This window comes from Macrobrachium rosenbergii, chromosome 13, assembly GCF_040412425.1.
Source record: "Macrobrachium rosenbergii isolate ZJJX-2024 chromosome 13, ASM4041242v1, whole genome shotgun sequence".
Classification (NCBI taxonomy): domain Eukaryota; kingdom Metazoa; phylum Arthropoda; class Malacostraca; order Decapoda; family Palaemonidae; genus Macrobrachium; species Macrobrachium rosenbergii.
This window is the reverse complement of record NC_089753.1, coordinates 24,337,481-24,355,504: the sequence shown is the minus strand read 5'-3', so window position 1 is coordinate 24,355,504 and position 18,024 is coordinate 24,337,481. Positions and strand designations below refer to the sequence as shown.

Sequence of the window (18,024 nt, the reverse complement as noted above, 5' to 3'; positions counted from 1 at the left end):
TAAAACACCAGACAACAGCTCGGAGCTGCATGTCGAACCTGAAACATCTGGGATATCAGATGCATTCACTGGTAAAAGATTTGGATGCTGATGATGACTCAGATCTTGATCCACACTACCAGCCAGATGGTGATGATCCATCAGGCTCTGAAACTGAGGTAGCTAAAGATGATGCATGGATTTGTGAGAATGCTGACGGTGGTGAAAATGTAGGTATTTATATTGTGACGGAGTGTCCAGTGTCTGATCTTTAAATTAAACTTGGTATCTAAATGCTTGATATTTGATTACCAAACTTACCATTTATTCGACAATTATAGTTACCTCACAACAGCCACACCTGAAACCTCATCACACATACAAAACTACTGATTTCTCTAAAGGCAACAGTGATCCCTTATAAACTTATCAATCCTGAAAGAAAGCATAAGTAGTTCATTTAAACAGGTGTGAGGTAAAATCAAAGGACATCACTCCAACAACATTATAAAAGTCTAAGTATTTTTAGTCAAAGGGAGCCGCGAGAGCCTCATGCAGTTAACATCTGCCTTAGGCAGCGCCCCGGCTAAATCCCTTATCAGAGAACTTGTAGCACTGGGTTGGCATGTATTCATTCCAGGTCTCGGGGGGGGGGTTCTGCACTTTGACCCCCTATCCGCTGCATTGATGAATCAATTCATGGCTAAACATCTCCACTGGTTACACCTTTCCATCTGCACTTCCGTGGCTAGTTCGAATGAATCGGGTCAAAACGCGACTACGCATCTACTGCGCATGCGCATGTCGCCAACCCAGTGTTTTTCTAGCCGCGCTGTGGTGGTGTGTGATAAAATCTTTTCCGTCTTAATTTGAGGGATTTCAACTTTATTTGGCATGGAGTCTTCATCTCAGTCAACAGGGAAAAAGGTAAGTACCTGCCCTAGCGCAGTCACAAAATTTAGTCCTGCTTAACTAATATTTTCATAAATTTTTCGTGTCCGAAATGATGGCTTGGGAGCGTCATACCGCTACCCATATTTAGGCTAGGATTCTGCCTTAATTAAGGCGAAAAGCATAGGTGAGGGTAGGATTTTTAGATTCAGCATGTTGAAAAACCCTAGCGTGAACTGTTAAACATGCTTGGAAAGTTTATATAAACCTGATTGTTATGAAATTATCGATAGTCCGAATGCTAACGTTAGCGCTAAAGTTAGGCTAACCTTTGCTACTTTTAGGTTTACCGAAGAGGATGATAGCCGCTTTCGGTACTTAAGGTAATTCTTTTTAGTGTTATGTGACATAACTATATTTTGGACATTTTGATCGAGTTTTTTGTGTAAAACCTCCGATTTATGTCCCATTATCAGTGGAAAAATGATGCGGGCTTCTGGAACATTCTAGAAGGTTCCATCGAAGCTCTTCGAAGCCTTCGACTCAGAAACGTTTCGTAACGAAAATTGCATATGATACACTGGCTCCCAGTCGAGTTACCAGATACCTCAAGACGAACTGATTCGAAATAGTAACTTTTTTTTATGTTGAATTGATTCGAAATAGTAGCTCTTTTATGTCGAATAGTGTAGTTTGGAAATGAGTTATGAATTCAAATAAAGATATGTCGTTCTATTAGCTGTAAGGTTGTTGCCATGCACCAATGAAGTCGTGAGTATCGAGTCTTGCCAGTGTTATTCTTCTGGGGCGATCGATGTCCTATATTGGATATACCTACTGTAGATCCCCTAGTCTAGGCTAAACCTACATGGTAGCCCACATTCTTGGTCTATGATACCCTCAACTCGAATGGCATGGATTTATCTGTTGCTGTGTCATAGAACTGACATAATCCCAGTACTATTCGGCCTTCTTGTTCGTGATCATAGATTGCCCTTCAGTTGTATCTCTCCCTCAGTGGGTAACCCCCCCCTTCCCCCTGTGCCTAGCACCCATTGGAGGCGAGCCTCGAACAGGGATGTCGACTGGGCATGAATCCAGTCATTAGAGATAGTAGAATGAATGTCACCTCATTCGAAAATATAAAAACTATATGCTTGTTTTTTCTCATGATATAATGGCTTATATAACATAGTTCCTTAAACATTTTAGGGATGTTTCATAGTATTAATTTCTTTTATAGGCTTTGCCAAATAAGTGCGCTAATGCTGCCTGTAAGAAGCGGATAGACTCCATCAAGACTCAGCATGAGTTTTGTCGGGGGTGTGCTCCCTGCAGTGTACAGGGTACGGACCATCCATACTGGAGTCTGGAAGGGTGTGACATATGTACTGAATGGCTGTCATGGGCTCGTATGGGCGATCACACTGTTTCTGGCTCTATGGCAAATATTAATATACAACATTTAAGAGCATGGGTAAGAGGATTCTCTAAAATCGGCCCAAAATGTCCTCTTGGCTATTTGCCAGACAAGGGTGTAAGAGATTTTCTCTTCCCCACGGCCAGAATTCAGTCGGTCAGGGGTTATGAAAACTCACCTGATGATGTCGTGGTGGATCCTAATGCATCCACTGTGGTGCCTCCCTTCATACCGGAGGATGAAGTCGATTTGGGAGAATCTGAAAATCTGGATGATGAGGGGGATCTATCTGATGCTGAGCCTCGACCCCCAATAGATCAACCGATTCCTGGCAGCATCCCTAGTAAATCGGCTCCTATGGATGTCGATGAGGATAATGTTTCAGTCCACACAACTGCCTCTACTAAGAGAAAGTTTGCGGCACAAGAAGCTAGGATGTCTGCAATGGAATCAAAGCTGGACAAGTTGATAGAACTACAACTTGCAAAATCTTTGGATACAGGGGCTCAGGGACAGACTCCAGAGCAAGCACAAGTGTCAGATCCACCCACTAAAATAGATGATTTCCCAGATTTGAGAGTGGTGGAGGACAAGCCAGAGCAGTATAATCCCTGGGTGGTGGCATCACGGCTAGCTAGAATGGTGGATGGCATCTTCTATGATAGTGATGTATGCACCCCTCTAGCTAGGTTAGAGTTTGCAAAACCTTTTGTCCACTTCAAAGGTAGTAAGTTTCGCTTTCGATGCCAAACACCTAAGACTCTGGATGTGGTACCAGAGGAAACCATGATTTTTACCCAGGATCAGGCAAAGGGCTTCCTTTCTAATATCTGCCAGGACCTGTGAGGAAGTGCTCTGGGCACCCAGGTTCTTGCTAGGAACCTTCCTGCCTGGAAAGTACCAGTTGGTGAGAAGTTCCCATCTATCACCAATAAACTGTTCAAAGCTTGGGAAAAGAACTGGGTAGAGTCAGCCGCCCATGGGATGAAGTTCTCTTTAAAGGAACTCCAGGACTTTGGAACAGTTCTGCCAGATCCCATGGACGATCTAACAAAACCATTAGCAGGCTTCACAGAGGTGATGAAGAAAGGCAAATTTCTAGCAAACCATGCCCGTTCATGCTTTTTTGCGGACGCTCCTTACCTTGCCCACACCCTGTGTGTTCAAGAGTTTGAGGCGAGGAACCTATTAATGTCCTGCATTTCAACCTTAACGTTAATGGAATCTCAGGCATACCGCTGTGACCAGCAAAGAGATTCAGTGCTTCCAAGGTTACAAATTTGGAACATGGGCCCAATCTTCATTCGCCTTCTGGAGGCTTGGGCGGCGTCCAAATTAAAACTCAGACGTCAAGCCCTGAAATTCGCTGACCAGAAGTCTATTCCAGTAAAGGAGCTCCTTTTTGCCTCCCTCATGTGTAGTGACCTCTTCCCTATGGACCTAATAACTAAGCTGAATAATATTGCTACCCACCGAGGTATCAAATTTGAGGAGTTACTAGGATATGACCCGGAAGCAGACTCAAGGGGGGCAAAACGCAGGAAGAAGCAACAATATAAGAAGGCTTTTAAAGTGGTAGCTCTTCCTGCACCAGACCCAGGACAAGGTCCCTCTTCCCAGAAACAATTCCCTATGCCGCACTCTCAGCCATCATTGAAGACCAGCAGTGCACTGCCATCTCAGCAATCCCAATTTAGGCAGTTCCAGGAGGCTCGAGGCGGTCATGGTAGAAGCAGATCCTTTCGAGGGAAGAAAGGTAACGGGAGGACGAGGTGGTGGTAGAGGTCAATTCAACCAATGAGACATTTCAGGTTAGGGGCAGACTGAAGAGGTTCCAGGAAGCCTGGAAAGTGTCCTCTTGGGCCTATCAATTGGTATCAAAAGGTCTGCGCTGGGATTGGAAGGGCCCCTTCCGCAAGAAATACTTTCATCAGCGCAGCACAAGAGTTGAACCTATTTGTGAACAAAATGCTAATAAAGGGCACAATAGAGAAATGCCACTTTATCAGGTTCCTGGGAAGGCTTTTCAGTGTTCCAAAGAGGGACTCTCAGGAAAGGAGAGTCATTCTGGACCTCTCTGTCCTCAACAAAGCAATAAACTGTCCCAAATTCAAAATGCTGACGATAGATCAGATAAGGCATACCTTGCCAAAGGACAGCTACACCTCTTCTATCGACTTGAAAGACGCATATTGGCACATTCCAATCCAACCTCATTTTCTCCAGTATCTAGGATTCCGTCTGGGTCGCAAGTCGTACAGATTCAAAGTGATGCCATTCAGCCTCAATGTAGCCCCCAGAGTGTTCACGAAATTGACCAAAGTGATCTTAGAACAACTAAGACTACAGGGGGTGAATGTCATGGCTTATCTGGACGACTGGCTGATCTGGATGGAATTGATAGAAGAGTGTCTAGAATGGTCACCTGAAGTCAGGGAATTCTTAATCACTAATATTAAGGGGAAATCTGCCAAACAGTATCAGTCAGTGTGGAACAAATTTGTCTCATTTGTGAGGGACCGTAAACCAACTACCATCGATAATAACTTCGTGGGGAGTTCTTTGTTTTTTTATTTGATGTAAAAAAGTTGGCTTCCTCCACTATTAAAAATCACAAGGCGGCCCTTGCGGTTCCTTTAAGGTATGGATTCGGAGTAGAGGTGCATTCAGAAGTGTTTGAAATGATGATGAAATCAATGGCTCTCCGAAGGCCGAGTGAACAACCATGTGAATTATCATGGGATCTAGATATAGTCTTAGCTGCTCTGAACAGACGGTCAGACAATAATATGAAATTCTTATTAGAAAAAACGTTGTTTTTAGTGGGCCTGGCGATGGTAGCCAGATCAGCGGAGATCCATGCGCTAAAAAGAGGAGATCAATTTTGTTCTTTCGGAAAGAGTAAAGTAACTTTTTCATTTGGAGATTTTTTAGCTAAAAATGAGAATCCGTTTCATAGACGGAAACCCGTAGTTATTCCTTCTTTGCCCTCTAATCCGAAGCTGTGTCCAGTGGCCACAGTGAAAAAGTACCTTGATCACACCAACCATGTCACGCAAGGGCCCCTCTTTTTGGTACCAAATGAAAGCACCCCACTTTGCCTAGAAAGCCTTAGAACCAGCATTTGTAAGATAATTGTAGATCTATGCCCAGGATCAGATCCAAAATCACATGACCTCTGTAAGTATGCAGCCTCACTTGCCTTTTTCGGTAACTTTAGTATGGAGGGCGTATCCAAGTACACGGGGTGGTCTGGGCATGGAGTGTTTGTCAAACACTGTTAAACAAATACGAGGTGTCCAGACTGGGCGCTTATCCCTTGGCAAAGTCGTGGGCAAGAGATAAGGACGCCCGGAAGGTAAATTGGCTGGCAAGAGGAACTCTTCCTTTAAAGTGAGTGAGCGTTTTAAAAACCGGTAGGTTATTTTTTCCTATTATAGTCTATTTCTTTTGCTCTTCGCCAATACACAGTCTCTTCAGAGACAGCTTAAAGGGAAAGGATTTTAGATTTTGGTTTGAACCCAAGGGAAGCGAAAAAGCTTTTTTGGTTAGGGATAGTGGCTAAAAGTCCATCCTCCCTGTCAAATGATGTTTGACGGTTTTATAAATATACAAAAAGCCTCTTTAAAATGTTCTCTGGTACACCTGCATGAGGCTCTCATGGCTCCTTTGACTAAAAACGGGGTTTGAACCCGAAGGGAGATGAAAACCCTATTTTTAGTCTGGGAGCCGCAAGAGCCTCAGACCCTCCCAGTTAGTATTAAGTATATTGGGTTATGCCCACCCCTTCATTTGCAGGGAGTATAACCTTTTAGGGAGGCGCGGCTATTCCTACATTGGGTTGGCGACATGCGCATGTGCAGTAGATGCGTAGTCATGTTTTGACCCGATTCATTCGAACTAGGCACGGAAGCGCAGATGGAAAGGTGTAACCAGTGTAGATGTTTAGCCATGAATTGATTCATCAATGTGGTGGATAGGGGGTCGAAGTGCAGACCCCCCGAGACCTGATATCCTATCACAATAGTGACAAGCTTCCGTTAACCGGAATGAATACGTGCCAACCCCATGCTATAAGTTCTCTGATAAGGGATTTAGCCGGGGCGCTGCCTAAGACAGATGTTAACTGCATGAGGCTCTCGCGGCTCCCAGACTAAAAATAGGGTTTTCATTCCCCTTCAGGTTCAAACCCTGTTTTTGTTCTCTTGTCCGACATCTCATCCAAATTTACACATAACATTATCATTATACTGTATTTGCTTTTCCATCCAGTTGGACAAAACTAAACGGCACAAACGGTCACATCCAGAAAAATGGATGCAGAATGCATGCAAGGAAAAATGGCTGAAGGGGTTACAACGTAAAGGGAAAACTAGTAAAGATATCCCTGATGCAAAGATGGGTCCTCCATGCCGATCTAAATTTTGTCAGAAAGCCAAAACCCATTACTGTCAATTCATAACTGAGGAGCAGCGACAGCACATCTTCCAAAGATTTTGGTCCATGACAAGTTGGGAAGCACGCGAAGTATACGTTGGAGCCTTAGTCTCAAAGGTAGGAAGTTATTTCAACTTAGTTTCCATACAGTCTCAAACATTAAGGGGAGCGTTTGAAAAAATCGTTTTTTATTAATAACTGGTTTTTTTGCATGAATCAGTTTGAAATTTTGGGCATTGGTTAGTTTATGCATAGCAAAAAGGTCAGTATTCATATTTTCCTTCTCCCCCCATTCGCTGGTAAACCCCCCCCAAATTCTTTAAAAAAAAAACTCAGCCATAACTATTGCAACCTAAGAGCTGAAATTTACGTGGTAGACAGGTATTATAGATTAGAATAAAGTAATAGAGCGTTTTTTTCAATTTTTTTACAAATATTTTTCAATTTTTGAAAAATCTTGGATCGATTTCGTGGAAAAATAAATCCCAAAAATATTTTTGGGACAAAATAAAAAAAACTCTAGTTTTGTAGACAATTTATTTAGCTTTCATTTGCTTTTTGTTTCATTGAGATAGGTGAATTGGTTACGTCTGAGTTTTTCCATTGAAGGTCGATAACTTTAGTTTTGAGATATCGGCCTCTAAAGTTTTATGATGACATTTTTTGCTTGTCTGTCCATTTATTTGCTTGTTGTCTCACGCTTCGAGGTTTTTATGACAAATTTGATATGTCATATCATATTGGTGTTATCTGTGATTATTATTTTATGTATATTGAATTGTATTTTATATATATTTAGACTCCTGGTCCCCCTCTTTCCTCTCTCTTGGATGCCTCCCTCTTCATGACGTCGTTTCTTCCTTTCTCTTGTGGAACGTAGATGTTGTTTCAATTTTCTTGGTCTCGGCATGGTTTTCTCTGGACAAAGAAGTATTGCAAAGCCAAGAGAAATACAAAAAACTGACTTGCAAAGCAATATAAGTGCGCTGAATGAAGTGTGTCAAAACATGGGCGAGGTTGGGCAGCTCGATGTTTTGCTTCGTCGAGAGCTGAGCTGTCACTGATTGCCCAAGAGGGTACACTCCTTCACCCAACAGAGCCTCTACGCACTTGCATAGGACATAGTTGCTATATACCGCATTTAGATATTCTTGATCGCTAAATTGAAATTACTACCGATACACTGAAGTTATCATTACATTATACGAAAAATGTCATTTTCTCCGTGATAGTAGGGTTACGGTTTTGGCTTATAACTCCAAAACTATTGCGAATTTTTTAATAAAACTTTCTGAGAACATAGTCAAGAGGTGTAAGAGTCCGTATGTGAAATATCAGGAAAAATTTGGATTCTTCAATTTTTTCATCAAACGCTCCCCTTAAATAATTCTGAAGTTTTCACAACTCACTGCACATTCCACTGCACAAAACATAATATGTACAGAATGAATTGAACATGATTTGTGTGTGGAAAACACTGACTAAAGTAAACTGAGTTAAACAGAATGTTGTTTTCTAGGAAGAAATAAAGCAGAAGAAAATTCCACAGGGATCAAGGCGTCAAACATCCTATGCCTACAATCTACAACTCCCAGATGGATCAACTCATCGAGTTTGCAAACCAATGTTTGCTTCCACCTTCGGCGTCCCTGAAAGAACTCTTATGAGGTGGATAAGGTCAGCATCTTCACCACACGACAGTCTGTCAGTAGCCAAAACACTGGCCAAACCTGGTCCCAAAAGTGGTACGTGTATGTCATCTGTTTCTGACAGTTTTCAAATTTCATTACTCATATAACTGAGGACAGTGTGTCAACTTTGTTTTATATCATAGTGCTATAATTCTCTTGTCTTTTCAGGAAAGTATGGACACGTGACTGATGCTGAGAATGAATTTCTCAGAGCCTGGTTGAAGTGCCTGCCTACTGTGGACTCGCATTATTGCAGGAGCACGCCAACGTACAAGGAGAAAAAATTTTTGTATCCTGGGACCACCATTGCGAACCTTCATCGGGAATACAAAATGGAAGCTCAGAAAGGTGGAGCAAGGGCTGTGGAAATTTCTTACTTCACAGATAAATTCAATGAGGAAAACTTATCTGTCCCCCGAAAAGATTGGTGTGACATATGTGAATCCTTCAAATTTGGCAATATCAGCAAGGATGAATACGACAGACACATAAAAGTTAAGGATGAAGCTCGAAGAGAGAAAACACTTGATAAAGATTCTGCCAGTGCCAGTAAGTCTGTTTGGACTATGGATCTGCAGGCTGTTCTGTTGTGTCCTAAAACTATGGCATCTACTATGAACTACAAAACAAAGCTCCAGGTACATAACTTCACACTGTATGATCTGAAATCCAAGAAAGGTTACTGCTACATCTGGAATGAAACTGAAGGTGACTTGAAAAGTGAAATTTTTTCACATCTGCAGTACCATCACTTTGAAACTATAATTTCAGAGAGCCCTAATTTACAAGAGCTTGTGATCTGGAGTGATGGATGTAGCTACCAGAACAGAAATGTGAAAGTTGCCAATGCCTATTCTGCTCTTGCCAGAAAACATGGCATCAGCATCGTGCAGAAGTACCTTGTTGCAGGCCATACGCAAATGGAGTGCGACTCCATGCATAGCACTATTGAAAGAAAACTAGTGAATGATGTCTTCACAGAACGAGATTATGCAGTACTTATTCAGTGTGCGAGGATCAAACCATCCCCATACATAGTCAGACAGATGAAGCACCAAGACTTCATGAAGATGGAGAATTTATTCTTCACCAGCATCAGACCTGGTAAAAAGTCAGGAGATCCAGTGGTTCACGATCTGCAAGGTTTAATGTACCAAAGTGATGGAACAGTAAAGTTCAGGGTGTCCTTCAACATCCACTCAACTTGGGAGACTCTGCCACACCGGATTCAAAACGTAGAAGTTAAATGGATTCCATTGTTTTCATCAAGACTGCCTATAACTATGCGTAAATTCAGCGACCTACAGTCCATGAAGACAGTTATGCCAGCTGACTGCTATGATTTTTTTGATACCTTGCCTCACGATAATGAATAGTGACAAGATCTAGGTACTGTAAGTCATAATTGTGAACAAAGACAAGGAAACAAGGTTTTGAGAAGCGTTTGATTAATTTCCCCCTTTCATTTGTTTAAGTTTATTTTCAAAAATTGAGGTTACTATACAGATGAATCGTAATTGTGAAAAGATGCAGGGAAACAGTGTTTTGAGAATCATAATTAATTTTCCCTTTGTTTTCCTTTATTTTTCAGAAGGTCTTATACTTATTTACTTTTTGTTACTAATATATTGGTGCTATATTTTGCACTTTTCACTGATTTTCATCGTCAGAATGTCTGAACTACTTTTTCAGAATGTGTACCTATTTTTTTCCTTGTTTTGAACTAACTGGTACTTTAGCATTTTCCAGTAAAATTGCATAAGTCAATTTAATTTGTTTTATTTTAAAGAATAACACTTTACGCATAAGAAAAGCATATAAATGTTTTTGTCCATCTATCAAGAAGTTATAAAATGATAAGCATTTCACCGATACCAAAATCAAGAAAAAGAGTTTTTTTCAATTTCCCAAAAAGTTGAAAAAATGACTTAGGCAATTATTTTAATAAGGTGACGAAATGGAAGTACAGTAGCAGTAAGACATTCTATTTAAATTATGCTTGTAACTTTGAAGCAACATTGTGCACTTGCGGTGTAGTATGCGTGTGTCTTTGAAGTAACATCTTGCTCCTAGAGTGCAGTATTCTTGTGTGAAATGGGGAACATATGCATCTCTATATGATGGTGTGTTACATAAGATGTTAGGCATATTATTTCTCTAGATTAGCACTGTGAATTTTCCCCCCCACAGATATCGAATATGAATCCTTCATCTTTTTATGGTCATGGTTATGAGGCAGGTATACCAGATGAATCTGAAGATGAAAATTTGGAGAGTGAAAATGATGATGATGAATATGAACCTGAAAAAGATTCGGAAATCCAGATTTCAGAGGATGAAACAGAAGATGATGAAGGAACTGAAGAGGAGGACTATCCAAGCACCTGTACTAAAGGAAAGAAAATAAGCAGAAAACCTGTTTGGAAGACAAAAAAATCTGAACATGTAGATTCTTTAGAGAAAGATTTTATAGGCCAAGTTTATGCTGGTGATGGTAGTGTGAGGAGTCCTATAGAATATTTTGAAGAATTACTTGACAGTTCCATGAAAAAATTGTTAGTTGAAGAGTCAAACAAATATGCAATACAAAATGATCCTAACAAACCACTGAATTTGACAATGGATGAGCTTGAAAAGTTTATTGGTATGTTATACATAATGAGCATAGTAAAAATTCCAAGAGCTAGGCTGTACTGGAGTTCATACTTGAGGTTCCCCAAAATAGCAGATGTTATGTCACTTCAAAGATTTGAGACTATAAAAAAAAATCTCCACTGTAATGATAACCAAAGTCGTCCAGATGGTTGTCAAGACAAATTATACAAAATATGACCCATACTTGACATGATCACCTCAAAAGTTTCAAGTACTTCTCCTGCTGAAAAACTTTGCATTGATGAACAAATGGTTCCTTTCAAAGGAACCTCAAGTATGAAAACCTATAATCCAAAGAAACCAAAGAAGTGGGGTTATAAGATATTTGTTCTGTCAGGTACTAATGGGTTAGTTTATAACTTCAAGATTTATGCTGGAAACATAAGCCCTGTTCCAGGTCAACCAGATCTGAAAGCTTCTGGCAACATTGTTCTTGATCTACTTCAGCCAATACCAAAGGGAATGTGGCATAAAGTATACTTTGGTCATTGGTTCAACAGCCCCCTTCTGCAAACTACTTTATGGAAACAGGGGTTTGGTTCACTTGGGACAGTGAGACTGAATCGTGTTTCTGGTTGTAACATGCCTTCTGATACACAAATGAAACATTTGGGATGTGGTACAAGTGTAATTCAAGTAACGCAAATGGATGATGTAGAGCTAAGAGTAGTAAAATGGTATGATAATCAAGGGGTCACACTTCTCAGTAATTTTGCTGCTGTAGAGCCCCAAAGAACTGTCCAAAGGTGGAACTCTAAGGAGAAGAAATACGTAGACATAGCCTGTCCCTCAATCATCATGATGTATAATAAATTCATGGGTGGGGTGGATCTCCTTGATTCCCTGTTAGCCCTGTACAGAATTGGTCTGAGGTCCAAAAAATGGTACCACAAATTTCTCTGGCATTTTTTGGATGTGATGCTAATACAAGCATGGCTTCTTTACATCAGAGACTTTGATCTGAGTGGTGCTCCAAAAAAAGATAAACTTCCTCTTCTGAAGTTCAAGCTGGAAGTATCAGATTGCTTACTACTGAAAGGAAAGGTTCGTGGACCTAAAAGGGGAAGGCCATCAGTGAATGTAGATGACCTGTACAGAGCCAAAGCTAAAAAGGGCCCCACAGTAAAAATACCAGCCAAACCAATAAGAACTGACATGATTGGCCATTTTCCCGAATTTGTAGAGAAAAAGGGGAGATGCAAGTACCCAGGATGCACAGGAACATGCAAGGTTTTCTGCTGCAAATGTAGAGTAAATTTATGTTTCACTCCCAAATCAAACTGCTTCCAAAAATTTCACATGTAATGCTTTTTATACTGCATAAAACATTACTACTGCATGAAACGTTATTTTCAGAATAAATGTTATTTTGAAAAGTTACCTATTCTCTGCCATAGTCCTTTCAAGAGAAATTAATTTTTAGTTGGTATTTCAAAATAAATTACTTTTTAGTAGCTGTTTTCAAAAGAAATTAAATTTTAGCTGCTGTTATCAGAGGAAACCATTTGTAAAAATTTATACTTTGTCTACTTTCATAAAAGCATTTTATTTTATCTTGAAGGAACTGTTTGCATCTATAAGAGTATATTCTGTACTGAAGAGATATTTAGGGATAGAAGTGTGCCCACATTTTGTTTTCAAGATAAAGAGTTAATATAATTTAAAAGGAATTTTATACCAAAGAATTGCTAGTTCATTTTATGTAGCAGTAAATAAGTCATAAATGAAGATGAATGTACATAATAAATTGCTATTATTTTTATACAATTTGTGCAATGTTACCCCAGGGCAATGTAGTGATATTTTATAACAGAAAACTAATAAATTAAAAAAAGTTACATGAGGGTTATTTCCATCAAACATCCAAAACATATTGCCTATGAAATCATTTTTCTGCTTAAGGAAATAACAAGGCTTGGAGGTTATTCTGTAGAAAAAAATTATTTCAAAAACATGCAGCCACTGACATTGTATTTTATGAAGGGTGATATAAAATAATTTATAAAAGCATTTTTATAATCAGATTCTTAATACCAGTTCTGCAAGTTAGGTTTGACTTTGCATGGCAGTTGCAAGATGAGTGGACATGGTTTTTTAGGGTATCGGAGGCATTATCAGGGTTTTTGGTACATCAATGTAAAATGAACTTAATCTGTTTGCTGTAGAGGAATGTGATAGGAATAACACTATAACAAGCGCCAAAGTTAAATGCTTTGTATACATTTGACTTCCTTGATATTCTCTTAAATTTGTGTTGCTGTTGTGTACTGTACTTTGCTTATCTTTTTGTGTTGTTTTTCATTTTTGTGTATATTTTTTAATTGTGCCCTAAGATTCCTCGTAAACACCGTGCTCCTTCCAAGGCTACTGGCAAAGAGCCTAAGCGCCAGAAGAAGGCCACAACGCTCCAGGAGAAGGTAGCACAACAGGATTCTGAAGTAGGTATTCCCTTTATAAACTGCTTTTTATATGGTTTGAAATATTCATTTTAGGAACGCTAGGAAACTACAGTATTTAGAATGAATCTTATCTACTTTTAAGGGGCTTGCCAGCCGCCGAATTTCAAGGAATCATAAAATTTTAGTTAACAGTTTTGGACTGGTTCATATCTAAATGTGTCACGAAGTATAATTGCTAAAAAAAAATTTTTTTTCGTTGGTGGGTTTTATACATATTTCTGGACCACATTTACCGGCTTGTGAGCAGCATTGAGCGACAAATTGTAGCACAATGTCTGTAAGGCTTTGTATTCTTATGTGGAAGTGAGAAATATACTTTAGATTCCTACTAAAATACACGCTTTCTGTGATAAGAACTGACTCATTCTCAAAAGAAAAAAAATCATATCAGAGTAAATATGTATCTATGTATCTCGATATCGCCCTATGAGCAACATTGAGCCACAAATTCTTGCACAATGTCTGTATGACTTTCTAATTCCAGATAGTAGGAAGTGAGAAATATACTTTAGTTTCCTACTAAAAATACCCATTTTCTACAAAAAGAACTGGCCCATTCTCTCAAAAAATATAAAATCAGAATAAATATGTATCTGTGTATCTCGATATTTTGAACTTTTCATAGTTGTATCACAGATGTACCATGCCAACTAGTTTACATATAATAGTTTTTATTTCTTGACATTTTTACTGTGTATTTTCAGAAATATAAAATTACAGTATGTAATTGTAGGTAACACTTCCTAACAAGGCGTCACTTTTACCCATAACCCATCTCGACGTATGAGTGTGAGTTTTCGGCCCTGCTGACATACTTTGTGCATTGTGACTACCTATTGCATTGACATTTGCTTTTCCTGACCCCACAGTGCATTCACGTATTTCCAGTGGCAAGGAAAAAGAGGAAGAGCACCCTTATAAAGGAAAGATTTCAAAGAATGCGTGCCCTAAGGGGGTTACGAAAAGAGAGACCGGAACAAATGGGAAACATCTCTGTTGGAGAAATGCCTGGTGCCTCCGGAACATCAACAATCCAAGAAGTTCCAGATCTGGGTAAGCATGATTTTCCTTCAGTCATTTGTTTTCCTATATATTCTGCATGATTATTATTTTTCATAATAATTTTTATAAGTTATGAAAAAACTTTGAACTGATAGCATATACTTTTTTCAGGCGATCAAGAACTGCTGAAGGAGTATGGAAAAAGTAAAACAACAACTTTACAACTCAGAGAAGATTTGTTGAGCAAGATTATTCCCGACTTTACTGATGAGGAGCCAACCCTTCCTGGTTATTCATCAGCCGTCTTGAGCCTCGATCGAATCAAGAATCTCTTCGATTATGCAGCACCTATATGTGATGTTAGGAAATGCCAGAGGAAACTTTCTTTACAAGTGACAGAGGTAGGAGGTGATGTAGGCTTTGATGTTATGTGCAAACATTGCAACAAAGTAACATATTCAGATCATCCTAAACAACTGGAGCCCTTTATAACCAAAACAAACTGTTGCCAAGTTTTTAGTTCAATTGAACAGGGTTCTGGTTATACCGGGTATGTCAGCAATGTCACGCATTCAGGCATAAACCCATTGACGAAACATAGGTACTACTGCATAGTGGATTACATTCATCAAAAGGTTGACCAACATATGAAGGATATGTCTGCTTATACAGGTGAATGTGTAAGAGATTACTATGCTTCAATGGGCGTCTCTCCTGACAGTGAAGGGGTTTTAGATGTAGATGTGTCTTATGACGGAATGTGGATGAGGAGGGGACAAAATTCTCATGTACATATAGGAATTGTAATGGAGTGTGAGACAGGTTTTGTTTTGGACTTTGAAACCCTTAGCAATTATTGTGTTTCTTGCCAAAGGGCTGAAGAAGACCTGTCGAAACACTTGATTACAGAGGAGGAATTCACACAGAAAATTATTGAACATGCTCATAAGTGTGACAAAAATTTCAGTGGGACTTCAGAGGCAATGGAAAAGGAGGCTGCTCAGAGGCTGTGGGCACGGTCAGTCAAAAACAACAAAATGCGCTATGTAACCTTCGTGGGGGATGGGGATTCATCTGCATTTGAAGGAATCAAATCAATGAATAATGGCAATGGTCCTTACAACATTCCTGTTACCAAACAGGAATGTATCGATCATTTATCCAAACGTTTGGTTAGGCGGCTAAAAAATCTAAAAAAAGAATTGAGTATAGACGTTTGGAAAAGTGAGAAAAGGCCTCAAAGAAGTTTGTTGGCAGGGAAGGGCGAGTTGACAGACGCCATAATACTTACGTTGCAAAATTATTATGCCGCTGCAATTAGGAGAAATATAGGAAAAAGTGTTTGCAGTGTGAAACATGACATAATTGCTACATTTTTCCATTGCAGGAGCACAGATAAAAACCCAGCACATCAACTTTGCCCTAAAGGAAAAGACAGCTGGTGTTTTTATAATAAAGCATTAGCGAAAAATGAAAAGCCACCATTACATTCTGATATGCTGGTCCATTTCTGTCTAGATTCGCCCCAGGAAATTAGTGCAGTATATAAAGTTTATACCGACCTGTCAAAAGAAGAACTTTTAGGCAAATGCCTCACAGGTCGGATACAAAACCCCAATGAAAGTTTGCATTCAAAAATTGGGTCAGTGTTGGATAAGAATAAGGTTTATGGTATAAAGACAAGTAATTTATCAGTAAAAATTGTAACTATGAATCATAATTTTGGATACAGTTTAGGTTCAGTATTGAGCAAACTGGGGTTTGGAGATGTGCCTGGGCAGAATAATTTGCTACAAAGAGAAAAAGACAGAAAGCGTCATTCCAAACAGAAGGAGAAGAAAACAAAAAAAAGTTTGCGTTAGTGAAGAAAATTACAGTACAGGCACTTTCTGATATTTTGTTTGCAGTAAAGGTGACTTTTCATATTTGGTTATATATATATATATATATATATATATATATATATATATTATATATATATATATATATATATATATATATATATATATATATATATATATACATACAGTAAATCCCCTGTATTTGTGGGGGATGCGGACCGCACCCCGCTGCGAATATCTTAAATCCGCGAATACTTAAAACCCCCTTCAAAACACTTAGAACTGCCCATTTGATAGTTCAAAAAAAAAAAAAATGCTTTTATCTGAGTATTTTAATAATTTTATCACAAAATGTGCATTTAGTCATGAAAATATGAAAATACAGTAATTAGTGAATATTTCTCAGTGAAAAATACCACAAATGGGCAAATTTTCCGCGAATAGTGTGTATATACGTTCCACAGAGAAATCCGCAAATAGGTCAGTCCACGAATAGTGAGACTGCGAATACAGGGGGGTTGACTGTATATGTGTGTGTGTATGTATAAATTAGCTCATTATATGTTTTTGTTTTGATTGATATCATTTATAATTGTGTAATGAAATTTCTGTATGCTTTAATATATATAGATATATAGTATATGCAGTATAAATTTTCAGCCGTTTATATGTCACTGAGTTGTATCATTTATACTTAAATAATAAAATTCCTGTATGTATGTATAATGTATATATATATAATATATATTATTGTGAGCTATGTACAGTATATATAATTATTTTGAATTCTAGAATTTATTCTTTTTTATCAATAAAATTTCATTCATTTCCTGTCTTATTGTACCCTTGATATCATTATTGGCATATTTATTTGGATACTTTGCATGAAAAAATAAACGTGAATTTTAGGTAACATATAAATCAAGAGAGCACATTTCTGTTCATTTAATTATATTGTAAATTTCAGGACATATATTTTATATATGGCAAAATATTTTTAGTGTAAAAATCAGCTTTCTAACTGTCATAGTTTCATAGTTATTATAAAATAAGCAATGATTGTTTTTGCCATTTTCTCAAAACTTACTTTTTTTCAAAAATAAATTACTATTCAGTATCTCCAAGAAGACTGAACCAAAATCATTGAAACTTTTACAGTGTGTAGTATAACTATATATCTGTAATTACAAGAGGGGAAAATTATTTTCGAGTGCAACATTTTTTTTTTCATACAATTTTTGAAAAATCTTAAATTTTTTTCAACAGCAAAATTTATGAACTTAGAGGTCGAATTTCTTTATTTCCCGGCTTGTGTATTTTCAGTATTAGTTGTATAATAATAAGTGGTAAAAATTTGGAGCAAATCCCTTCAATCATAAGGGAGCTAGTGTCACCTAATTTATAATGGGGCCTTATGCCGCAGGTGCACCCCTTAAATTTGAGTTGCCATTACTGTACTTTGCATCTTTATATCCCATTTTTAATCTTTGTGCATATTTTTTAATCGTGCCTTAAGATGCCTCCTAAACGCCCTGCTCATTTTAAGGCTTCTGGCAAAGAAGCTAAGCACCAGGGTTCTGAAGTAGGTTTTCCCATTGTAAACTGCTTTTCATATGGTTTGAAATAACTATTCATTTTTTAAATGAATC

At 38.5% G+C, this 18,024-nt stretch overlaps 1 protein-coding gene across 8 annotated transcripts in view; it reads left to right on the top strand.

The window, feature by feature from the left end:
• Positions 1-16,478, top strand: part of LOC136845039 (heterogeneous nuclear ribonucleoprotein U-like) — a 68,068-nt gene extending 51,590 nt beyond the window's left edge. For 3 of the 8 annotated variants that reach the window (XM_067114751.1, XM_067114753.1, XM_067114752.1), the window contains exons 10-12: positions 13,407-13,511; positions 14,402-14,585; positions 14,706-16,476. In XM_067114751.1, the coding sequence (XP_066970852.1) occupies positions 13,407-13,511; positions 14,402-14,585; positions 14,706-16,396 (1,980 nt within the window). In that variant the 3' untranslated portion in view covers positions 16,397-16,476. Of the gene's footprint in view, positions 1-6,562; positions 6,845-8,246; positions 8,473-8,586; positions 12,912-13,406; positions 13,512-14,401; positions 14,586-14,705 lie in introns of those variants that run through there. The other 5 variants (XM_067114759.1, XM_067114758.1, XM_067114756.1 and 2 more) reach the window with 4 other exon arrangements.
• Positions 16,479-18,024: the final 1,546 nt, after the last annotated feature.